The sequence below is a fragment of the Trachurus trachurus genome, assembly GCF_905171665.1.
Source record: "Trachurus trachurus genome assembly, chromosome: 1".
Taxonomy (NCBI): Eukaryota; Metazoa; Chordata; class Actinopteri; order Carangiformes; family Carangidae; genus Trachurus; species Trachurus trachurus.
Genome location: NC_139891.1, coordinates 13,961,451 through 13,977,469, shown reverse-complemented (window position 1 = coordinate 13,977,469; position 16,019 = coordinate 13,961,451). Strand labels below are relative to the sequence as shown.

The 16,019-nt window shown below is 41.1% G+C and overlaps 1 protein-coding gene across 1 annotated transcript; it reads right to left on the bottom strand.

The window, feature by feature from the left end:
* Positions 1 to 1,316: 1,316 nt before the first annotated feature.
* On the bottom strand, positions 1,317 to 15,108 carry jpt1a (Jupiter microtubule associated homolog 1a; the record flags this gene model as incomplete). Its single annotated transcript, XM_083971793.1, has 5 exons — positions 14,925 to 15,108; positions 13,309 to 13,451; positions 4,226 to 4,323; positions 3,398 to 3,425; positions 1,317 to 1,456 (listed from the first exon to the last, which is right to left on the bottom strand). Exons 1-5 carry the CDS (start codon positions 14,978 to 14,980, stop codon positions 1,317 to 1,319), a joined length of 465 nt encoding a protein of 154 aa, XP_083827919.1. The 5' UTR covers positions 14,981 to 15,108.
* Between the last annotated feature and the right edge of the window lie 911 nt (positions 15,109 to 16,019).

Genomic DNA, 16,019 nt, shown 5'->3' with positions numbered 1-16,019 from the left:
TTACATCAAGCAACAGGAATCGGTATAGGATGCAGAGGCGAGGCTTGCATCGTAACACACATTAAAAATAGACACCACAGGAGAGACATTTGAAGAACCTGAAATGCAGGTTTTTTTTTTCCTTGCATGACAACTGGCGGGTCCAGTAGTCACACACGTGACTCAAAAAGACAGAAGCAGGAAGGATTTAAATTTTGGTTTTGAATAATGTGACGTGGAATCTACAAAAAGGCTGTTGTATATTTCCAGTGAGCGGGGTCAATAACAAATGTTTAAGGGGGTAAAACATAAGGAGAAAAAAAAAGGCTGAGCTGTCATAAGGTCACTTGTCAAATCTAGGATGGGTTTACCAGAAACACTTCAGTGTCAGGACCAACAACATTCCACTGACTTGCAATGGAAAATAACAACAACTTGGTCATACTGGTAGGATGCAGTAACCGAAAACCCAACCATATTTGATGTTGTAGCCTAACACACAAACAGGCACACTTTATTTGAGAGTAAATTTTACCTATAAAAACATGGGGCACTCAAAACTGGCACTGGTATTATACTACTCCAAGGTTAGCCTGACTACAATATAAAAAAGGCTTATTCCAATTCTGTTTCCTGACATGGGGCCTACAGTACTTATCTGAAGACAAATGTTTGCATCCTTCAGATCACAATGACGGTAATTTATGTGGCTCCTATTTGGCTCCTATGTGGATAATACTATAATCAGTAGAAAGATTCCAACTTCATGCAACAACAATACAACAATTATTCCACAAAAAAGCAACAAACAGGTTGAATTGTTTAAAAAAAAAAAAAAAAAAAAAAATTCACAGTTAATGTTTCTTCTCACATTCATACATTACAGACCAGATGTGCATGCACGATGGATCAAAACTGAACACAGTGCAAAAGTGACAGCTTTCTTCTTTGCTCGTGTTCTACAAACTGTATAATCACCTACAGCTTCTGCTGTTTCAATAAAGTTATTAGGTAATTACTGGTAGATATGAGAAATGTGATCCTTGTACCCTTTTCTGACAGGTCTTATGCATTACAGGGGCAAAGGCAGACTTTGAACCACATACATAGAAATACATAAAGTGCTTCTGTCAAAATAAACAAATAATAAAAACAGTACAAAACGGTTTCCAAAAAAGAGGTATCAAAACAATGCACTTGGGGATGTGGAGGAGACTGGTGCCTGTTGGACATCAGGATTCCTGTGGTACAGACAAATGGACTGGGGGTCCTTATTTAGGGGGGAAAAAAAAGATGAGTTCAGAGACGTGTGGAGGTAAAGAGGGGCTGACTGGGATTCAACCCAGGATGAGGCTGGACTTGCCCCCGGGGGGATTCCTGCGGCCAGACGCTGCTCCTGCAGCAGCCTCCTCGGCTGGGGGAGCCTCATCCTGTGGCTCTGGGACAGGGACAGGTTCAGGCTCAGCCACACAGTTTTCTACACAGACAGGAAGGCAAGACAATAAGATTTGGGAGCAGCAATGGAACAATCCATTAAAGTTTAGCCATCAAAATAATCTCACCCACACAGAAGCTTGACTTGTTTATTCACAGCCCTGAGTAAATTCTTAGTCACTAAATCATAATAAACAGTATTCACTGTTTCCCAGCTGTCAGCGGCCCCAGGCATATCAACCTCTCTTGACAAAAACATCTAACCTCTTGCTCTGGTGTCACTGAACGGTCACATTGATTCCCAAGAGCTATAATCCACATTCTGTGTGGCCTGCTGGTGTCAAAGGTATCAATCTGATACTGAATAAACCACCAACACAGATAGGACATTTGCCAAACACAATGGCTAAGTTCCAATCCTAAAAGCCTTTTCCCTTCCGGTGTAAAAAGTGAACCATTTGAACAGGGCCACATTGAGAAGAGAAAAAAAAATTCACAGACTTCAAGAATAAAATCGCAAATTACGAGATTTAAGTAGTATAGTATAAATGTATGAGAATAAAGTCATAATATTGGGAGAATAAAGTCATAAATTTACTCTCGTAAAGTTACGGATATTTGACTCTAAGGTGGATTTATGAAAATGTAAAAAGTTTATGCTACAGTGACATTATACACTACTCACAGAAGGTTTGACAGGAATATCCCTATAAAAAAGTTCATGTTACAGTGATATTCTATCATGAAAGCAGGCCTTTTAAATAGAAGGATGCAATGGCAATTTCTTTATCTCAAACAAAAGGAAGGTGTGTGTGTGTGTTCATCTCTCGCGGCTCTGTTTGGATTAAATAAACACAAATAGGCTACAAACACACACATTGGCCTCTAGTATTTTTTATTTTATCTTTATATGTCAATACAGTATGCCACCCCTCTACAGATTGTGACCCTATCTGGCCTCTGGCCCCCCCAAGAAAAAAATCCTAGACACGTCCCTGCTATCAATAAATCACATTGAAATTATTAACTTTACCGATTATTCATCTGTCCTGCTGTGAGTGGACAACTTCTTTCAGTGGTGACTGACTGTATAAAAAATAAGATATAGGCTATAGTCTAATATATAATGAGCTCCTGACGCTCAGCTCAACGGGTGAGGAGGCGGAGACAACTCTCAGCGGAGACGCTCAGAGAGAAAGTCGCGGAGGTGCAAGCCGCGGTGCATCTGATGTGGCTCTGATGTGGCTCGCGGCGCTTCCTCGCCCGGTGTGTAGGTTTACCCGGCGTGAGCGCTGGTATTTAAAAATCAGATGGCAGAGGGAGAATAGCACCGTTTGGTTGCTTGGGCAGCTTGGGTGCTTCAGGTGGAGCGCTCCAACAGTTTTATCAGACCAAAAGGTCCGCTTTGACCGCGATTGGCTCCTAGTTGTCCCGTTTTTCAAGGGGGGCGGGGGCCCGTGCAGGTGGGGCGGGCCGCCCCGCCAATAGAACGGTAGGGGAAACACTGATGTTGGGAAACTAGCCCCAGATTGAATTTGCCTGGAATTGTCCTTTAAATTGAAGTATGGAATGGCAATTTCTACATTTAAAACAATTTATTGAAACAAAAGCCGATTCATGGATCAGACACTTGTTGGGATTTTAGTGGTAAATCACCTTGTTAGAGAACAACTGAAACATTGAACAGCTGGTCATGTGCCTTCAAAGGTTTAGAAAAGGTCAAATTAAGTTGACTTGTAAAGGTTATAGTGGATTTTAGGTGCATTCTGAAATTTCATCCAAAAGCCGAATCCTTAACTTTCTCTGAGTTGTGTATATTACACAGCATATGCACCTGTATGGTTGTTTAGTATATGTATGATGTTGTTCCTTAGGGATCTTAGGGATACTATACTCTGTCATAAATCTGCCAACATGTAGTCCAGGGTGAGATGCAACAGGTTATGCTAATTCTGTAAAACTGAGTGAGAAAACTGGTGCTTACCATGATCACGTACGAGATTATCTCCTTCCTAAAAAAACAAGCAGAAAAGGTAGATCAGTCTATAAATAATAATGAAAGTAGTTATGACTTGTTACATTGTAATGTATTTGAATCACAAATTAATGTTTGTAACTGAGGGTGTTGTCACAAAAGGTTGTGGAACCACTGTAAAACATGCAAAATCATTTCATTGCACTCAGCCTAGTGTCGCTGGTTTCAGCCCTTTGCTTGATTCTTCCCTACACTATATACACACAATATTTTAATACAGCTGAATTTCCATCAGAGCTGTCTTCATTTACATTTTTTTAGTTTATTAGTTCATTTTGTCACACTGGTATGAAACAGCAACATGATTGGGTCCCATCTAGACCACATGTTAACAAATGTTTGATAAAAAAAATCAAACAAACCCGCCCCCCTTGAAAAACAGGAAATCTAGGAGCCAATCGTGATCAGAGCGGACCTGTTGGTCTGACTAGTCCAAAACAGTTGGAGCCCTCCACCCGAAGCACCTAGTAAGAAGCTGCCCCTTTGCCCCCCTGATAAAGACTGTGCTGCTACTTTGGCTGTGTGTCCATGTAAAATTACTGTTCCAAGAGAAAAGTTTCACACAATTTTATTCTACTCTCTCTGACAGGACATAGTCTGTCTAAAAAGTTAGTTTGCACCACTGCAGGCTGTTGACACCTCCTTAACAGAAATCACAGGGCAGTGGGGTGATGTGATCTTGTGGTCCAGCCAATAAATACAGGATTTCAGTTCCTTCACTGTTTGTCTGAACTAAGATTTCACTTCCACAATTCATGGCCTGAAGCTTGATCTTACTGTAGCTGGGCCATCTGCTGAGTGATTACCGCTGGGGTTCCCTCCTCGCCTCAGGGGGGCTGATGGCTCTCCACACAGCACACCTGTGGGCTTCCCACCTGTATCAACAAGGACACATGATTGTTCAGATGGATGAAGTTTCACATTGGAGGTGCAAAAAATGTTCCAGATCTTAACACAAAGACTTAAGCCATGGTGACAGCATTTGTCAGATCATACATCAAGCCTGATGGGGCTAGGAATACGCTGACATTTAATCAGTGTATTCCAGTATAGTAAGCAAGCAAACAGTTAAAAGACATCATAAAAAGGCTTTCAGTGTGCTCTGCAGTTCTGCATGCTCATGTGTTTGTGGTAAAAAACGAAACACAACTAGGGAGGGACATGTTACAGACATTGATTGCTGCCTACGGTAGCCAGTCACTCAAGATGAGTCATCAAACGTCTGAAATCGTTTACAGGATAAGATAAGGATACAGATAATAACTTTGACATGAATTTGACAAATATCAATAGATAAATGAACAATCAAAATGTGGAGACAGGATTAAAGCTGGGAAAATACCATTTTCATTTTATTGGGCCTTTTACCAATATTTCAGGTACAACTTCTGGTTATACTCCATTGCATGGGGACATTTACATGATATATTTGTTATTATCTGTACCTGCTACAAAGCTCACATTTATTTCCTAATAAGTTAAACAAACCTGAAAATCAAAATATTGACCGACCTCTTGAACAATACCATTAGTTTATTGGGTGAATAGAGTTACGTTCTACTTTTTGCATGTATGAATATGAATTCAGTTAGACAAACAGGTTGAGAACTTTTCTGTTTTAGATTAAAAAAATTAAATAAATACAAAATTTTGGGACATAATTTGCAGAGGCACTTAAGAATCATAATATTGTTAGGAGTGGGAATCGCCAGAGGACACATGTATTACATCTTCCCACCCAACGCCTCCAAAGATTACTATTATTTTACCTAAAAATTCATGTTTAATGACTCATTACATAATGTTTTAATGTTGTTCTTCATCTGGGATACAAGAACATGTGATTTCAACATCCACTCGTCTCTCATCATTTCCATCACAGTTTTATGGTCATTTCTGATATATGACACCGCTTGTTAAGTTTATAGCTTGTTTGCCTGCAGTGCTCCATATCCTGTGAGACAGCGGATATTTACCACATTTACTATCTTACATTTGTAATACAGAAAGTATTACGCAAATTAAATCTTTGACAAAATGATGATGTTAGATGAAAAGTCAAAGATGACTCAAGTGACTATCAGTCTTAACAGGTGTGTTCTAAAGAGCAGAGATGTGGACAAAGTAGGCGTGCTAGATTAATGGTCAGGAAATCAAAGTCATCTGAGTGCATGCTCTGACCACTGGGAGTTTTCTGTGCCAAATTTGATTGGAATCCTTCCAATAGCTGTTAAGCCATTTTAGTCTGAACCAATGTGGAGGAAAGGCCAAGAATAGGGATTGCTGGAAAGCCCCATTGGCAGAAGGGATGTGGGTACTGAAAAAATTCTGTCCCTTTCAGTTCTCTTGTCTCTTGTAATAATAAAACAAAACATTTTTGTCAGCCTTCACTGAATGACGTTGACAAGTGACAATGACAAGTTGTTTTTTTTTGATGAATCTTCTTTACTACAGTATTCTGAACTTTTACTGTAGTCTCCTTGTTCAGCAGGGGCAAGGGCAACTTTCAGATTGTAGGGTGGGATGAATCCAGTCAAAAAGAAGAGCTCCTTGCAGAAAGGTGTTTTAGAGTGCAGGCGACAGGACACTATCAAGACAGTTCACCTTTCAACATGACAACGGCCTAAAGCAAACAGCCAAGACCAAGCCAAATGGAGATTCAAACCCAGACGGAAGCTGAACATGGTAGTTCAGATGCTTCTCATCCAGTCTGATGGCGCTTTCATGGTTCTGCCACTAAAAATGAGAAAAAAACTGGTGGCCAAATCTACAGTATATGCACAAAGCTAGTTAAGACTTACCCTGAAAGAATAGAAGATGTACTTGCTGCCAAAGGGGCTTTCCCAAAATAAAATGAAAATGAGGTTTAAAAATATTAGATTTTGCACAAGTTTTTTTTTAAAATTTGAATAGATTTGCTTAAAATTTTTTAAACCACAAACAAAAACATCCATCATCTTCTGGTTGACAGATGATAATCATGATGTGGAACAATACACAGATGAGAGAAAACGGAAGGAGCCAACCAAGCCAGTTTGCAGGCTTTTGACGTCATGTGATGACCTTATCACCCATATTATGCTTCCTTGGCCTTTCCCCATTGTGTACTGGGGAAAGCAGTTTCAAGTTTCACTTCATACTAAATGTCTTTCTCACAATAAAGCCAGTCTCACCAATACAAGATCTGTTTTACACTTTCTACACAAGAATTTTCCAGGACTTGATGAAAAACATAGTGACATCCATGATGACTGAAAGAGCCTATTGACTTTAATTTGGATGGATGCTGGATGGTGCTGCTTCCACCCACCACAAAATACCACTACCATGTCAGCACAGTGCCCATATAAGTCTTCCCTGGTGAAGAATAATTAACAGTATGAAGTATTCACTTGACTTTTTGGTGTATTTCAATTTAGATTTTTTTTTTCTCCATTATACTTCAGTAGTTTGAGAAGCTGCTTAACCTATTTGTTGATGTTTTTTATGAGCAAACTTCATAGTGCTTTACAGTAAGTTTGGGCCTTATTGACTTTTGTGATATGTAGAAGGTTCAAACTTTGGCAATGGAATGGATAGCCAGCTGTTTCTATATACTGCTGTATTGTGACATTTTGTTGAAGATTGTGACAGATGTTATTAAAGGAGAATTACGGTCATTCTCTAAGTAACGCTCTACAGCTCTCGGTCCCCGAGTGCAACCATAGGAAAAAATCTGAGAAAAATCTCTACAGACCGGACCTAGCTCTCCTCCTGCTAGCTGCGCTACACTGCAGTGAAACAGCGAAGTAGTCAAGTTCAGCCAACACTCAACACAACTGCAATGCCATTGTAGCTGTCTGTGTATGATGGAGCACAACACGCCTTCACTGTGTCTCTGTGACAGTTTAAAGGGGACCTATTATGCTTTTCCAGCTTTTCAGACTTTTATATGTGTTTAAAATGTTGGATAATGGTTCTAGAGGCCGTGGAAGTGTCATATCCTGAGGTTAATGCATTTGGAGGTAAACCCTGCTAGATAATTGGGATTTCTCTTGGATTTCTCTGCACACCTGTTACACTCGGTTGCGCTGACTTTTTTTTGACATGAGCTCGCGTCTACGTCGATGCGTGCCGGACTCCCCTACATGGTCATGCTGAGGTCTCTGCTCCAGCCGGCCCCGCCTCCCCCCATGCTGCTCTGTTGTGCCTGGTGTCACAGCGGAGAGTGGAGGAGAGCACTTCCTGCTTCTTCCCTGCATGTTTTAGCGCTGTCGCGCCACTTTACTGAGTTTTATGTAGGACGTTTCATGTAAGTGAAACTGTACCTGTGTGAGGAGCGACGTACCGCCGGGGCGACGTTGTTCGCCGGACCGACGTAACGCTGGACCGACGGAGCACCGGAGCTCTGGAGCTGCAGCGGCGCCTCACACAGGCAGAGCCCGTCTGCAGGTCTCCTTGGCCGGGCAGGCGTCCGTGCTCATCGCGGTAGAGAAAACCCTCGCTAATAAACATGCCCGCAGGTTTTTTAGACGTTTACCGCCGTGTGGTTAGTCTATTTAGCAGAATGTTGGTCTCATTGATGAAATCTTGTGGCAGTTGAATTAGTTTGAATGAAAAGTGAAGCTGTGAGAAGGAGGAGGAGAGGAGCAGTGCTGCGGAGCTCTGTAGTCTATGTGCACAAATCACCACATTTACATCAATAAATAACTGTTTTACAATGAATTGACCATTCTGCATATATTTTTAATTTATTTTATATATTTATTTTTGCATTTTTATATTACATGTTACATAGTTACAGTAGCCTACATGGCAAAGACTACTCTACCATCTTTGGTTAGGGTGAGACTAGGTCATGGGCACATTTCATTACACAATGTAGACTGGTCAGATGCAGACTGGAGATCTGGCACTGTGCCTGTACTGCAGATTTAGCTTTTGTTTGCATACTACATTTTGGCCAAATCAGTATAGGTACTAGTAGTAGACATCGTCATGGTAACGCAATGCTGAGGGAGTGGTTCATTTGCATTTAAAGGGAGGGGCCACTGAAACAGACCGTTTTGCACAGCCCTGTTTTTGAGAATGCTGTGATGTTTGATCTTTGGGGTATTTTGACCGAAGCACGTCACAGACATGTCTTTAAGACACCCAGGAACTATTTTAGTTTGTGCAAAAAGGAGCATAATAGGTCCCCTTTAACTGTATAGTTAAGGTCAAAACAGTGAGGATACCACTCAGTGTCTATGAAGAAACTTGTTAATCAAAGATCTAAATATTGTCAGGGCTACAGACTCAAGGACTGCAAGAAGCAGAAGCAGGAACTGGGAAATGAGACTGAGCACCATGTGCTTAATATGTAAAATAATAGCTTTCACTGAATCTGGGAAGCAGAAGGAGGAAGAATGAAATGTCAGATGTCAGCTTTGACATGCTGCTGTCTATGAGAACTTAATCATAATTTCTCTCTGGAGGTGTTGTGTTTGACTGATAAGACCAAGTAGGATTTATTATACAAAGAATGAAATAATAAGTTTCTTGTTCTAGCAAGTTCACCCAGGCGTTCTTGTTAAACCAGATACCGTCTATGACCATTTAGTAGCCCGGGCTAAATCAACTTGGAGCCCAGGCTGGAGCCCACTCTAAGAACCAGGCGGGTATTTGCAACAGGCTACTATTTATTTTTGCAATGACCAACACAGACCATCATGCAAAGAACAAGGAGGTCACCGTAGGACCACTGGAACAAAACTACTTTTTTCCCCGACACATCTTTGTTGACATCAGACAGTAAATACAAAGACAGTTTGTCTGTGTTACTGCAACATAGGGAGCTGGTCAGAGCAGCCAATCAGATCAGTGTTATCAACCGTAACGGGGGGGGGGGTTGATCGCGATAATTTCAACACTGTACATTTAGCGCATTTAGCGTCTATTAGCAGTCTGGCGCGACCTGTCCGCCAGCGTGCCCGTGTTTGTGTGTCTCTGTACCTCTTTTCCACTAAACTGGTTCCAGTGCTGGTTCGGTGCTTAAAGGACAATTCCAGGCGAATTCAACTAGGGGGTGTATTTTCATATCATTTTAGGTCTAAAAGAAGGAATCTGAAGATTTTATTTCATTTCTGTACACCTTTAAAGTAAAGAGTTGATATTCCTGTGTTTATGACACAAGCGGTAGCTCCTACTGCGCCTGAATACACCAGCACTGCAACTTCGGGCTCGCGCGAGACTCCGGGAGACTTTGAATTAGATCTAGTTTTACAAACATGTCGGCTTGCTTGAAGTAAATAAACTTCTCGGTGCATGTTTGAGTAGCCATCTGACGCTGTCTGTGGAAAAAAAATTGCGGCTTTGAGGGCTGGAAACAGCCTAAACAGCGGAACTTACATCCACTCCCATTCATTGCTGCCGTGGCGATGCGGAGACAGATGCAACTACCGTAAAACAGGAGCAATTAAACTGAAAATCTTCAGATTCCTTCTTTTAGACCTAAAATGATATGAAAATACACCCCAGAGTTGAATTCGCCTGGAATTGTCCTTTAACTGGTTCAACTCTGGTGCCTCCAAAGAACCACTTTGCTTTTCCACTGATCAGGAGCCAAGTCAGAGCCACACTCCCCACCAGGGAGCTGCTCCTGTCTTTGCTGCCTGCTACAGTTATTTTTATAGTTAACCACTGCTTGTAGCTCACCTAGTTAGCTTCAACTGTGTTTACATCGATAAACAAACTTAATACGTAGCGATAACGTGTCTGTATATCTTAGCACTGGTCTTGTTGCTAAGGTAACCCTGCTGCCAGCCCCTGGAAGAACCGGTTCTTAGCTCTGGCCCAGCAAGGAGTTGGTGCTGGTCTGGAACCAGTTCTAAGAACCAAGAAGCGGTGCTTAGGCAGTGGAAAAGCAAAGAACCGGTGCTAAGCAGGCACTGGCTCCGAACCAGCACCGGAACCAGCTCGGTGGAAAAGGGGTGTGTGTCTGAGTGCACCTGCATGCGAGAGAGAGAGCGGGAGGAGGGGCTGACTGACAGAGGTTAGAGCCGGTGAAACACTGTTAAATAAACACGACAATATTAATCGCCTGGGCATTTAATTGGACAGGTGTTTAACATGCTGAATGAGGTCGGACTCGGACCCCCAGCGGCTTTTAGAGCACAGGCGTGTATTTGCACGCCGGCGACTATTTGGTCATATACGGTACCCTTTTAAAAAGTAAGGCTACTCTAAATGTTGCCATTATTGCTATGTAGTTAGTAGTTACCCTGCATTTGTAAAAATATGTTCCGGTTTAAAAACAAAAAACTGGCTACTGTGACAACTACTTGGACTGGTTGGTTGATAAACAACATCCTTGTGTGTGGTGGCTTTTACAGGTGACGAAGCCAAGCCCCGTCCTCCAGAATCACTGTGCAATTCAGCTACAAAGTCAATAATGTGGAGCAGACTTTACACACCTTTTCTTGACAGTAGCAATTTCAAATCCCTCTTAAATTCAAGGCCTGTCCTGTCTCACGAATTTGTGCTGCCTGTCTTTCCTGTGCTGAAAGTCCCTCCGCTCCATCTTGCTGCTCTCTGCTTGGACATCTTCACCTTTCATCTTCCTGGCTGAAGAGGTATTAGGATTATTCTTCTGAACTGAGAGCATGAAATGTGCAGCATGGAGGAAAAATATCTATTAAAAAGAACTTCTATCAAAAATATTTACCATTAACTGACAATGAGACACTGGTGGGAAATTCCTGTTATTTTTGCCTGCTCCAGTGTTGTTAACCTTTGTTGGCTCGGTGTCTATGTGGTAGTTGGGAAACAAAGGGGAGACATATTTTGGGACATCCAATTGTAGTTTAAGCTGCCATAACACCTCTCACTTTACACCTACCTCAGCGTTTTCAGCTACAACAGAGCATTTTAGGATTACCCCAAATGACGCATGTGAAACAACAGCATTTGTTATCTGTGACCCACTATTACACTACAATATACTATGGTCTGTACACTCAAAGACAAGCTCATATTCCGTTATTAAAAGCATTTCTATATTGCACTGAAGTGATTTCAATGGTGTGGCGATACTAACAGTGGTGTTTGTTGCTTTTAGTTTGTTCTACTGAACTCCAAATAAGCATTAGAAAGCTCCTGTCTCTGAGCCAAGGAGCAAGTCAAGTTTTTGAGAGCTGGAAATAATTTCCTTTTGTGGGAAATGATGATTTAGTTAACTCTTCAATACTTGTTCCATCAGCTTTTATAGTTGTAATACCAGGACTTTTGCTATAGTTGTTAAAGTTACAGCTGCTGTATCTCATAATCCAACATCGCTGACAGTGTCAAATGAAGGCCACACTCTAATAAGTCCACAGTATTCACACCATTTCCTTCCACATTTGATAAACTGTGACTTCACTGTATCCCAAACTTTACAATCTGGAGGAAACAGCTATTACAGTTTTTCTCAGTCACTATTAACATTTGCACAACAGTTATTGTTTTGATTAGTACAAACTATAAAACCTAGTGGATAACCTGCAAAGCATGTCACTTGCTCAAAATGGATAGTTCATCTCTCAAAAGCAAGTAGTCAAATGGCTTTGTCATGTTTTCATTATGACAGTTTGGCTCTAATGCAAGTCAGGTCTTGGTGACACTACCTGAAAATGTTCAAGACGGCATTATACACTACTTGTTCAGCCACTTGAAAAGTTACACATTACTGTATTTAGTGGGGTAATTGAGCACAAGACATTGAATAGGTATGTTTCACATTTTTACTGCATATGCTCTTTGCGATTCTAATTTGTTTGTGCAAAAGAAAAATACACTACAGTCATCTTTTTACAACAAACATAAGAAACACCCTTTGGGTAGAGCTGTGCACAACTGTAAACAATATTGCAGTACATACTGTAACTGAACATACAGAGTACTGTAAATCATTCCTGCACATCCAGACGTTCCTGTCTGTCCGGCCACATATTTTCATCTACATCACTTTGTCAATTGTAACGATAGAAACGGATTCAATATTCCCAAAGATATTGTCATCCTCACTTTGTATCTCTCTCAACCTTATGGCATTGTTTGCAATCACCATTGCACAAATCTTGTCCCACTGTAGCTTACAGTAATGTATGACACAATGACAATAGTGCAGTGCAGATTGTTTAGTGCTGAATACTAATACTATACCGACATACCTGTTCTCCCTATGAAATGTTTGAATAATTGAATTTACAGTGGTTCTCCCGACATTAAAAAATTTGCTTGACAGATTTTGACAACTATTTCAACAATTTTGTATGTAATGACTCAAGCAATGAAATGAGGAGTATTAGTTTTTATAAGGAATGACTATTCAGCATTCATAAGTATAGTTCATTTTGACTGACATGACATAAGCAAATGATAATGTTATAAAACAGCAGAGAATTGTATGAAAGCAACTGATAGATGTCCAAAAGCATTTGCAATTTGTTCAAAGGAATGATAAACTGCTACTATGATGTGCACAAATGAATAAATGTTGTGGAGGTTGAATTAATAGTTATGAATTCTGATCTGAGAAATACACCAAAGCAACTGAGAAAAACTGTAAATGCGGGACTAGCTCTGGGTAAGTTGACGATGCGTCACATATAGTTTTTAGCTTTCCAGTGTTTGTGTGGAATTGTGGAAAAATGACTATAGAAAACTGGGAACCACAGCTCTGGATCCAAATGCAGATGTAGCATCACTTTTCCTGTGATGTTATTATCATATTTTAATGTAAATGTACATTTTCTATACATTATTCTACATTTAGAGACTCAATTTTTTTTAAATCAAATTATCAGTGAGCACAGACAAACATGATATGCCTCCATGGGGTGAGGTGAGGCTGATTGTACCTGGTGGGTTGTTCCTTCGATTAGCATAGGGGTCCTCTGGCTCAGCGAAAACACTGGAGGCCATCTTGTTTTTCCGGACAGGTGGTTTTTCCTCATCAGCACCAAGTGTTATGTTGGAGCCCCCACCAGGAGGACGCAAAACCCTAGAAAGAAAGAGATGGTCAAAACTGTTAGCGAAAGCTGGATTGTACTGGCCGATTTTTCTGGAGCCTCCTTGCTCCCTTCTAAAGACCATTCATTAATAGGAACAACCTGCGTAGCCTACTGCTATACTTCAGACAGGGAATGTACAAAATTAATCAGTCAGAAAATGTTTCTTCATTCACACTTGAATCAATAAAGATCAAGAATCAATTTAATTTTGGGTCATTTAGCAAGGTCCTACCCTGTGCAATTTCCTGTCACATCAGATCAGTTTCCTTATAAAGTACCAATCACAAAATCTTTCTTTATAATGTGCCTGAGTGAACTTAATATGTCTGCTACTGTTCCAGGTGTACAGTACTGCATGCTGGGGAGTTCCAGCTGTGTTAATGGTCCTAAGTTATATTTGCGTTCCCCTAATGATGCTTATATTATTCCAGGCATTTTATCGTAATGGCAAACCTAGTTTTTCTTTACCAACACAACAAAACTAAATATTAAGAAGATCCCCTCTCATGATAATGCAATACAGTTCAACTGCTACTTACTAGAGCCTCCACAATTACCTTGATTTATCTATTGCAGGGCTGATGTTTAAGACTTTATTGTGCAGTCGTTGTAACTAATTAACTAGCAGCCAAGTCTTATCCATAATGGTTATCTACTTTAATCAAAATTGGACTACGTGGTCCTTTCATACTGCATGTCTGCATGGTTATGGTCGCATTGTAATGGAATTGACTGTAATTGCCATACAACTTACAGCAGAATTCACGTGATCGTTTCAACGTTATGAAACGTGTATTATTACTATTTTCTCTATATAACATTATAACCAGAAAAGCAGTGGATTGCTTTCACAGCATTTCTCTGTGATGAATAAAAACAGATGTGGCTCTGGTTAATGCCAGGTGTGGCCAGCTGTAATGGCCCTCGCCTCCTTGAGACAGGGCACACTACTGTACCTCTACGATCATCTTCATCACTGCTCTGAAATACACACACATCTGATGTTTTTTTCCCCCCTCTTCTGACAAACACGAAAACCGATGAGGGAATGCGGCACATGCAGACGCTATGGTGAGGGGCCTACCTAGCCTGGTTTAGGCTGGGTACCGAGACGCCCAGTGTGTGTGAGCTAGCTAAGCAGCATCTGTACAAAAGGGAGGGTGCATGTGTTCCATCCTGCTAGCAACGGTCCATTCTAACGGACAAAAACGGGAGGGGAGGTGTGGTACCGGGGTGTAAACCAGCACCTTGCCCTGTCGGTAGTTTCCACCCATTTCAAAGCAGATAAATAAGCAGCAATTACTGGGGTCCGAACAAAATTGTTTCGGATTTTACGTTAACCTGTGTAAGGTTGAGGTAAACGTCCGAGGACCCCGGACTTGTTGGCTTCATTGTGGCTAACGGGTAACGTTAACGGTCTGAACGACGCCTTTTTTCTCCTTCTTTTTTTTCTTTTCTTTTACCTGGAACTGCTTTTAGAACCGGGCTCCATTCCTTGAAATGTCGTGGTCGTCGTCATTGTTGCACAAGAAGTCGTGAAATATGAATAAATATAACAGGATACACGCAAATTACTCTTTCATTAGCAATATACTTCACCGCCTCATCATTGTCTATCCTAGCTTGTGGTTCCCAATTGCTCATCAACCTGCCGCTGCCTCCTGTCTGACTGGACCAGTGTCAAGTTGGTGGTAGGAAAGCTTTGACTTCCGGTTACATTTTCAAAATAAGACAGTGATCTATCAAGTTTCCTTGTGTAGATTTTTGGTGTTGCTATCATATCGAATCCAGATGAATTTATGCACTTTGGGAAGAAATGATTTACGATGAGGGGTGTTTGTTCCCCGCGCGATCGCACGTCAATTGAAGTCTCCATTTGGAGTTTAATTTGAGATCAAAAACTCCACATTTCCGGTTTGCCTTTGCTCATTTCTGGAGTGTGACACAGCAATGCAGATGCAACAGCAACCACCGTGGAAAGGGCGTATACACTCCCCATGCAGCTTCGACAAGTGATCCGCTCCTTCTATGATTGGATCCTTGGCACATCAATCAAGGCTGTGATCTGACAAAGTATTTAAATGCCATGCTATTTGCTGTAATGTCATGCTGACCTAGAAATCCACCACCAGTTTTAATCAGGTGCTTAACAAGGTTTTGTATAATCTTATTAAAACTGGTGCTACTCTGGCCTGGAAAAGCAAACTTATGTTAATAAATCCGAGGCCACATTCATCGTATGCACACTGATAAGATATCAGGACCAAATTGTGCTTAAAAAAGCTACAAGTCATTTTCATCTTAAGTGAGGACAGACAGACAAACACCAGTATTGGGGATACACGGAGAACTATCTACTGGCCTTCTACGAACAGTAAGGCTAAGGTCAAACCACTGGACCAATAGTCTCACAGGGGAGTAGAAACAAAAGCAAGTCTTGTTTACAGACTATGTGATACGTTGGTGGATTTTCCTGTTCTAGAGTTGGTGACTTGTAATCTGTGGAGATAGGTCTGTCTGTGCAAGTCTGATACTGAAGATTGCTTATCATAGTTCTG